A 9,959-nucleotide genomic window follows, 5' to 3' on the forward strand; every position below is an offset into this window, starting at 1 on the left:
CTGTATAGGAGGTTACTTGAAAAGCCTGTTGTTCATCAGTTGCCCCTCAGAAGTCTGCAGTGAGTCAGCTAACTCTCAGAAGCCAGGATTGTCATGGACTGGCTGCCTTACAAAAGCTGCGCACTGAGGAGTGTTTCCATGATGGAACAGGTTCAAAGCTGGTTCTAGTGGCCACTTGTTACCATGGCTGCAGATGATCTGAGAGCTTTCATTCTCATGGTTCAACCTAAGAAAGGTCTATAAGAGTATACCCAGCTCCTGAAAGCAGGTGGTGGAGATGTTGACTACTCACCACCATTTCCTGAAATCAGTTTAAAGAGAAAGATACCTATTTGGACACTGTTCTCAAGTTCTGAAAGAGGGTGGCATTGTATTGGCAGGTTAAACACTTGCCTTTTTTTTTTTTTTTTTTTTTTTTTAGGCAGATTCTCACTCTGTCATCCAGGCTGGAGCGCAGTGGTACAATCTCGGCTCACTGCGACCTTGGCCTCCTGGGTTCAAGCGATTCTCCTCCCTCAGCCTCCCAACTAGCTGAGATTATAGGAGTGTGCCACCACACCTGGCTAATCTTTTTTGTATTTTTAGTAGAGGTGGGGCTTTGCACTGTTTGCCAGGCTGGTACCAAGCTCCTGACTTCAAATGATCTGCCTGCCTCAGCCTCCCAAAGTGTTGGGATTACAGGCATGAGCCACCATGTTCGGCCCAAATACTTGCTTTGATTTTGCAGATCTGGGGCTCCAAATTGATTAAGACACAAGGCCATTCTCTCCAAATCGGAGAGCTACTCATCTCTCCCCTCCATGTGTTTCTTGTACTGTTCTCTCTCTTTCTTGTCATGAGACTCCTCTCTTCCTGCAGTGTGGTAAAACTACAGCAATCGTCTTAACCTGTGAGCTCTGTCGCATTTGCATTTTCCACTCATGCAGCTGGTTCTGTAAACCAACTCTTCCGCTTGGGGGGATCTAATCATGACCTTCTACCCTTTTGTGGCCTCTTCTAGTACAAGGCGTGTGGATAATTCCAACACAAGACTGGCAGTCCAAATTGAAAGAGATCCAGGTAAGAAGATCTCTTCTCTCTTTTTAAACTATTTATTGCTATATGGATGGATTTTCAAAAGGAAGAATTAAATACTCACTCTGTACTCACTGTGGAGACAATGCACATCTTAGTTAATATGCTGACTGTGGAATGAAACTGTGTAGGTAGACTGATCAAGCATCCTGATTTGGTCTGACAGTGTATTGCTCCACTGTTTAGAATTGATTAGGACCTTGCTCAGTATTGGATAACTCTGTTAATCAAGACATTTTAGTTTGTGTGTAGTAAACCTCAAACACAGACTATAAACCTTGAGATTCGTCTTTTAGGAAAAAAAAGTTCTTTGGAAAAACATCAGCATGATAATGTCCTTGAAGGCAAACCATTCCACGATCCAGGATCTAGAAGCTTTCAAAAACTTTGGTCAGCATTAAGCTATGGAAGGATTTACCTGCTAGAAGATTATTTTACTTTTTTCTTTCCATAATCAATCTCCTTTTTTAACCATTCTGTTTCTTCCTTCCTCATATTAGAATGCAAATTTTAACTGTGCTCTATTTTTATCCTCCTCACTCCCTTCTTTGTGCCCCCAAATCTGCCTAGGAACAATTATATCATGCTCATTATCTGTATTTGAATTGCATATACATGATTAATTCGAAATCAGAATTTGAAATTTGAGATACCTGGAGAGAGAGACTTATTTTTTGTTGAACTTCATGTCAGTACAATGGGGGAGGAGAGGCACTGGTATTTCTGAGGTGCAGCCGTGGGACTGTGATGTTCCAAGCCTATTGATATGAGGCAGAGGGACAGTTTCCCAAGCACATTGTGCTGTTAGTGAATCGTAATTGCTGTCTCATTTTAATCTAATTATGCCGATGTGTGGTCAATGTGTTTTAAGAAGATGCCCTGAGTTGAATCTCTACTTTTAGTGATTTTAATTGTTTTGTTTTATTTAAACATTGAACAGTTTGAACAATTAAGCAAAGGCTAATTCTCTCATTCAGGCCTTTCCTTTCAAAGTGCCAGAGACTGAAAGTAATCTTTAATTAGTGTCTCAGAATGCATGCTGCTTCATCAGAGAAAATGAATACAGTGCAGGTCAAGGAGGCTTCGTCTGCACAGAAGATTAAGCATACTGATACTTTATTAGACTACATGGCATGACTCAGCCCACAGAACAGTTTCTTTCCATTAATCATAATTAGGTTATTGATTCAGCTTTCAACTGTCATGAGTGGCCAGCAAAGATATGCACAATTTGATAGTGTTATTCTATAGATTTCTTAGAGGTGGATTGGTGATCTTCCTCGTATAAGTACACTTGGGGCGTATTCACCTCCTTGTACCACTCCCTGCTTTCCACACCCTGATTGTGCCCCGGTTCCCTTGGATACAAAGCAGAGATGCTCCGGTTAGATCTGCAGTCTTCATCCCTGTCCTCCCCGAATCTCCATCTCCACTCAAATAGACAATCCAGAAAGGAATGTTGAGTTTTGCTTTAGGCATTTCCTCTTTGGGACAACTATGCCTATGGCTTTCCAGAGCCATAATTTCCTCTCCTAAAGAAAAGCTACTCCTAAAATAAAAGTCATGAATGTGAACATTTTTCCTAGGCTTCTCCCAATGCTTACTCCACCCACAGGACCACAGACCAGGAAGACTTCCCATGTTATCCAATCTGCTCTTTAAAAAATCTTATATCCCTCATCTTGAGAGATCCCTTGAAAGGAGGGAAAAGAGTCAGAGCTCAGCAGGGAGGATATAGGAAATGTACTACGCACTCCTAATTTCACCCTTACTCAACATGCACCCCTGGCTTTCCACTGGGAAGCAAGGTATTCCATCATTCCATCTCCTTTGCAGCTTCCTCCTTCACCCTTCCTTGGATGTCATTATCCACCCAATTAAAATGGCCAGAGTTAAACAAACAAGCAACAGTGGACAATTCCAAGTCCTGGCAAGGATGCAGAATTAGAGCTGTCAATCACTGCTGGGGAAATGCAAAAAGGTTACAGCCGCTTTGGAGAACAACAGTCCTGCTCCTAAGCATTTACTCAAGAGAAACGGGGAGAGTCATATTCACACAAACTCCTGTTCATGACTCTTGGTAGTGATTTTACCCATAATCACCAAAACTGGAAACAACCCAAGTGTCCTTCAGCAGATGAATGGATAAACAAACTGTAGCACATGCATACAGAGGGATACTACTCAAAGGTGAAACAGAACACACTCATATATACAGCAGATGAATGCATTATTCTAAGAGCTGGCTATATGACTATATGCATTTTTCAAGACTCATACACTAAAATGGGTGAATTTTACCCTACATAAATTATTCTTCAATAAACCTGAATTTTTAATGTATATATAATTTAAGAACAAATGGTATCCATTTATATATAGTATAACAACTTATATGTTATATAATATGTAAAATATATATTTGTATATAACAAATACTAGCAATGATTGTTTGTGTTATATATTATAGCACATATATATAAAATGATGCTGCTTATTGCCTGTAAATTATACAGAGAGAATATAAAGGGAAAAAAATAGGAGGGTCCCATATAATCCACTGAAATGTGGGAAGAACAGATCTTTCCTCTTTTATGTATATAAAGAGTCTGATTTTGCCCTTAATCAGATGACAGCTCACTGTTTCCTAGGTCTGGGTACACAGCAAGAAGTAGGCATTCACTGATCATATTTCTTGTCTACCTTTAGGGAATGATGACAACAATCTCAATTCCATTTTTTATGAACACTTGACAAGGACGCTCCAGGAGTCCCTCTGTGGAGACTTAGTTCTTGGTCGTTGGGGCAACTACAGCTCTGGCGATTGCTTTATTTTGGCTTCAGATGACCTCAATGCCTTTGTTCACCTGATTGAAATTGGAAATGGTCTTGTCACCTTTCAACTTCGAGGACTGGAATTCCGAGGTAAGAATTTCTTCATTGCGGAAACTGTTGACAGTTGGTTGCTTGAGTTAATTATCAAGCAAAACTTTAGGAAGAAGTCACTGTTAAACAGGAAAAACGTAATGTCTTCCTACTGAAAGAGAGCTTGCCACCACTACCTTGATATAAATAAACTACAGTCATCTGAAGGAATAAAAACATAAAACATAGAATGGCATGTAAACTTGTGGATTAGCAAACCATGACATTGGTTTATTAGCAAATCAGGATATTGATTTGGGAATAAATATCCCAACGCTTTTTTCCATTGGGAAAAGCTCAGAAGCCACAGGAGGTTGTGGGGAACATCGGGGCTCCAAACGGAGTCAGCCTGACCTTTTTCTGTGGGCCACAGGTGTTGGGATCTGCTGTGTGCAAATCATTTAAAGTCTTAGAGCTTTTCTCTCCTATCTGCAAAATAATAATAATGAGAATGGGTGCCTTATAATGTTACTGTGTGGTTTGAATGAGATCATGTAGAAGGCACTTCATGAATCCTCATTGCTTTGTGGTTATTGAGTCTGCCTGAATCTTGAAAGTATAACCCCAGTTTTCCTGTGAATCAGGAGCTGGAGTTATGCGGGATTCAGAAAGTGGTATAAATGATGTACCTGTTGCCTTCTCCTGCGTTGTTTTCTGAACATCTCCTCTGTATCAGGCAGTGTTTTAATACTAGAGATACAATGGACACATGACATGAAAGAGTCTTATCCCGATGAAGCTTACCCCCAGTGAGAGACACCTAAAGTAAACAAGTAAACAAGCAAACAAACTTATTATAGCTTGGAGCAAGTGCTATGAAGGAAGTAAATAGGGTTCTGAAACCCAAAGTCACTGCAGAGGATGAGGGTGAGGAGGTGCCACGTTCAATGGGATGGTCAAGGAAGGCCTCGAGAGGAGACCAGGAGGAAGAAAGTCCCCAGTGCAGGAACTGATAACTGCTAAATGCATGAGTCAGGCAGCATCTCAGAGCATTCCTGGCATCTGGGAGGACTCAAGTGACTAGGGCTGACCAGCACTCGCAGCAACTTGACATGAGGCAGCAGGAAGCCCAGTAATGTGAGATCTCCCTGCCAGCGTCAGGGACTATATGTTATTCTCTATGTTACGGGGAGCCATGTAGGGACTCTGGATGAGGGAATGGTTGACCCTCTCTACACTTTAAGAGATTGGTCTGGTGGCTGTGTGGAGAATGTACTGGGGGAAGACAAAAGTAGAAGCAGGGAAACCATTTAGGACTGCATTGTAGACACCCAAGCAGAAGATGACAGCAGAGACACGGAAGTGCCCAGAGACTGGGAGGTGGAATCAGAAGGGCTAGCTGTTAGGGGTGAGTGAGAGGGGAGGCTCTGTGTGCCCCCCAAGTTTCTAGATCGAGTGTCTGCGTGGGCAGAGGTGTGTTTACTAAAACAGGAAAGCCTGAAAGAGGAATAGGACTTTTTGGTCTGGTAGTGGAAGCATTCAAGTGAATGTGCCAAGTAGCTAGTACGTACAGTCTGACAGTTATTCAGGAGATATTAATTTAGCACTGATTACATGTCATGCATTAATGTAGGTACCATGAATACAGAAGTGAAGCCCCCACCTTAAGATGCTGGGAGCCTCACAGAGAAGACAGGTATGGAAGGAGCTCATGTGAAATGAGTATCCCATGAAATGAGTATTATGACAGTGTCCTGCTAGGGCCACATTAGGGACCAGAGGAGAGGCACTGGTGTCAGGTTGGAGTCTGGGTCAGCTCAGTGGAGGAGAAAGAGGGGCAGCAGATGTGATGACAAGAAAGCACCAAGTCATCAGATGTAGTTCTCAGCAGGTAGTTTGGAAGTGATTATAGGTAATGCTAGAAAGGTGAGCAGGAGCCAGTTCATACCTGTTCAAACCCTCACTGTGACAAAAGGACAATTGAACACCATTGTCTAAAGATGATCAGTTATCTCGGTTCTTTGGATGAGAATTTCTAGCATTAGTTTTGTGAATATCCGTGCCTTTCCACATTCCTAAATAAATGTATACAAAATGTTTTTTTCTAGAGTGGTAGGTTCCGTGTTTTAGGTGTGCCTTCTGTGCACTTTTCTGAATTTTAAGAATCTAATTTAGAGGGCTTAGTTTGCAGAAGGTTATTGAGGAGGGGAATAGTGATAAAACTCTACAGAGTAATCACAGAAAGGATATTTCCCCTACATTTAGCACAGATGCCAGAAAATGTCATGAGAGATGGTGGAAATAAGTGCCTCCAGTGCAATAATACAATAGAACTGTGCTGCTCTCTGAATTTCTGAATCTCAGCTCTTTTGAGAGCTTTTCTTTCTTTTTTTTTCAGTGTATTCCTTTTTAAATATAATTTCAACTTTGATTTTAGATTCAGAGGGTACATGTGTAGGTTTGTTACATGGATCTATTGTGTGATGCTGAGATATGACGTATGATTTGTCCCATCACTGAGGTACAGCTCATAGTACTCAACAGGTTTTCAACCCTTGTCCCCTTTGCTACCTACCACGTCTACTAGTCCCCAGTGTCTATTGTTGCCTTCTTTATGTCCATTAGTACCCAATGTTTAGCTCCCATTTATAAGTGAGAACATCTGGTATTTGGTTTCCTATTCCTGCATTAATTTGCTTAGGAAAATGGCATCCAACTGCATCCACGTTGCTGCAAAGGACATTTTTTTAATGGCTACATAGTATTCCATGGTGTGTGTGTACCCCCATTTTCTTTATCCAGTCTACTGTTGATGGGCACCTAGGTTGATTCCATGTCTTTGCTATTGTGAATAGTGCTGCAGTGAACATATGAGTGCATGTGTCTGTTTGGTAGGTATAACAATTTATTTTATTTGAGTATATATACCCAGTAATGGGATTGCTGAGTTGAAAGGTAGTTCTGTTTTAAAGTGCTTTGAGAAATCTCCAAACTGCTTTCCACAGTGGCTAGACTAATTTACATTCCCATCAACAGTATATAAATGTTCCCTTTTCTCTGCGGCCTCGCCAGCATCTGTTTTTTTTTTTGTTTGTTTGTTTGTTTGTTTGTTTAAATAATAGCTATTCTGATTAATGTGAGATGGTATCTCATTGTGTTTCTGATTTCATTTATCTGATGATTAGTGATGTTGAGCATTTTTTTTCGTGTGTTAGTCGGCCGCTTGTATGTCTTCTTTTGAGGAGTATCTGTTCATATCTTTTACCCATTTTTTAATGGGGTTATTTATTTTTTGCTTGTTTGATTGTTTAATTCCCTTATAGATTCTGGATATTAGACCTTTGTCAGTCACATAGTTTGGGAATATTATCTCCCAATCTGTAGGTTGTCTTTTATTCTATTGATAGTTTGTTTTTGTTTTTGTTTTTGTTTTTTTGTTTTGTTTTGTTTTGTTTTTTGCTATGCAGAAGATCTTTAGTTTAATTGGGTCTCATTTGCCAATTTTTGCTTTTTTTGCAATTGCTTTTGAAGACTTAGTCATAAATTCTTTCCTAAGGCCCAGGTCCAGAATAATGTTTTCTAGGTTTTCCTCCTATAGTTTGAGGTCTTACATTTAAATCTTTAATTGATCTTGGGTTAATTTTTGTATATGGTGAAAGGTAGGGGTCCAGTTTCATTCTTCTGCATATGGCTAGCCAGCTATCCCAGCACCATTTATTGAATAGGGAGCCCTTTCCCCATTGCTTATTTTTGTTGACTTTGTCAAAAATCAGATGGCTATAGGTGTGTGGCTTTTTATGGGTTTGCTATTCTGTTCCATTGGTCTATGTGACTGTTTTTGTACCAGTACCATGCTGTTTTGGTTACTATAGGCTTAGAGTATAGTTTGAAGTAGGGTAATTGATTCCTCTGGATTTGTTCCTTTTGTTTAGGATTGCTTTTGCTACTTGGGCTTTTTTTCGGTTCTATATGGATTTTAGAATAGTTTTTTTCTAGCTCTGGGAAAAATGACATTGGTAGTTTGATGGGAATAGAGTCTATAGCTGTATGGTCATTTTTTTTTTATTATACTTTAAGTTCTGGGATACATGTGCAGAACACGCAGGTTTGTTACATAGGTATACACGTGCCATGGTGGTTTGCTGCACCCATCAACCCGTCATCTACATTAGGTATTTCTCCTAATGCTATCCCTCCCCTAGCCCTGCACCCCACAACAGGCCCCGGTGTGTGATGTTCCCCTCCCTGTGTCCATGTGTTCTCATTGTTCAACTCCTATGTTGATTCTTCCAATCCATGAGCAAGGAATGTTTTCCCATTTGTTTGTGTCATCTGTAATTTTTTTCAGCAGTGTTTTTGTAGTTCTTCTTGTAGAGATCTTTTACCTTTTTGGTTAGATGTATTCTTAGGTATTTGTGTGTGTGTGTCTGTGTGTGTATCTATTGTAAATGAGATTGTGTTTTTGATTTGGCTCTCAGCTTGAATGTTACTAGTGTGTAGAAATGCTACTACATTTTGTACATTGATTTTGTATCCTGGAACTTTACTGAAGTTATTTTATCAATTCCAGGAGGCTTTTGGCAGAGTCTTTAAGGGTTCTCTGACTATACAATCATATGATCAGTAAAGAGAGATATTTTGACTTCTTTTTCTATTTGGATGTCTTTTATTTATTTCTCTGAACTGGCTGCTCTGGCTAGGACTTCCAGTACTATGTTGAATAGGAGTGATAAGAGTGGGCATCCGTGTCTTGTTCCAGTTTCAAGGGGAATGCTTCCAGCGATTTGTTTGTCATAGATGAGTCTTATTATTTTGAGGTGTATTCCTTCTATCCTTCATTTCTTGAGGGTCTTTACTATGAAGGGATGTTGAATTTTATGGAAAGGTTTTTTTTTCATGTCTATTCATATGATCATATAGTTTTTGTTTTAAATTCTGTTTATGTGATGAATCACATATATTGACTTGTGTATGTTGAACCAACCTTGCATTCTAGGAATGAAGCAGACTTGATCATAGTGAATTAACTCTGATGTGCTGCCTGATTTGGTTTACTAGTAGTTTGCTAAAGATTTTTGCATCTGTATTCATCAGTGATATTGGTCTTCACTTTCTTTTTTGTTGTATTTGTGCCAGGTTTTGGCATCAGGGTGATGCTAGCTTCATAGAATGCATTAGGGAGGAGTCCCTCCTCCTCAGTTTTTTGGAATACTTTCAGTAGAATTGGTACTAGATCTTCTTCTTATGTCTGGTAGAATTCTGTTGTGAACCCCTCTGGTCCAGGACTTTTTTTGATTATAGGCTTTTTATTACATATTCAGTTTCAGAAATCAATATTGGTCTGTTTACCATTTCAGTTTCTTCCTGATTCAATCTTGGAAGAGTGTGTGTTTCCAGGAGTTTAGCCATTTCATCTAGATGTTCTCGTCTGTATGCATAGAGATATTCATAATAGTCTCTGAAGATCTTTTGTATTCTTTTAAGATCAATTGTAATGTCATCTTTGTCATTTTTGATTGTGCTTATTTGGATCATCTCTCTTTTTCTTTGTTATTCTAGTTAGTGGTCTATCAATCTTGTTTATCCTTTCAAATCAACTTTTGATTTCGTTGAATCTTTGTATGGATTTTGGGGTCTCAATTTTGTTCAGTTGTGCTCTGATTTCAGTTATTTCCTTCCTTCTGCTAGCTTTCGGGTTAGATTGTTCTTGTTTTTCTAGTTCCTTTAGGTGTGATGTTACGTCATTAAATTGAGATATTTCTAACTTTTAGAGGTAGGCATTTAGCACTATGAACTTTTCTGTTAACACTGCTTTTGCTGCATCCCAGAGATTTTGGTGTATTGTGTGTGTATGTATGTATGTATGTATGTACATATGTATGTATGTATAAGACAGAGTCTCGCTCTGTCAGCCAGGCTGGAGTGCAGTGGCACAATCTTGGCTCACTGCAACATCTACCTCCCAGGTTCAAGTGATTCTCCTGCCAAGTAGCTGGGATTACAGGTGTGTGCCACCACAC

At 39.7% G+C, this 9,959-nt stretch overlaps 1 protein-coding gene across 16 annotated transcripts in view; it reads left to right on the forward strand.

The window, feature by feature from the left end:
* PCNX2 (pecanex 2) overlaps positions 1-9,959 on the forward strand; it is a 309,218-nt gene that overhangs the window by 232,112 nt on the left and 67,147 nt on the right. For all 16 annotated transcript variants that reach the window (XR_012414710.1, XM_015440348.4, XM_005539760.4 and 13 more), the window contains 2 exons: positions 1,001-1,059; positions 3,784-3,999. Coding sequence is in view for 15 of the 16 variants with exons in the window: in XM_015440348.4 (XP_015295834.3) it covers positions 1,001-1,059; positions 3,784-3,999 (275 nt within the window). In the remaining variant the exon portion in view is untranslated. The remainder of the gene's footprint in view (positions 1-1,000; positions 1,060-3,783; positions 4,000-9,959) is intronic.

The sequence above is a fragment of the Macaca fascicularis genome, chromosome 1 (genome assembly GCF_037993035.2).
Source record: "Macaca fascicularis isolate 582-1 chromosome 1, T2T-MFA8v1.1".
NCBI classification, from domain to species: Eukaryota; Metazoa; Chordata; class Mammalia; order Primates; family Cercopithecidae; genus Macaca; species Macaca fascicularis.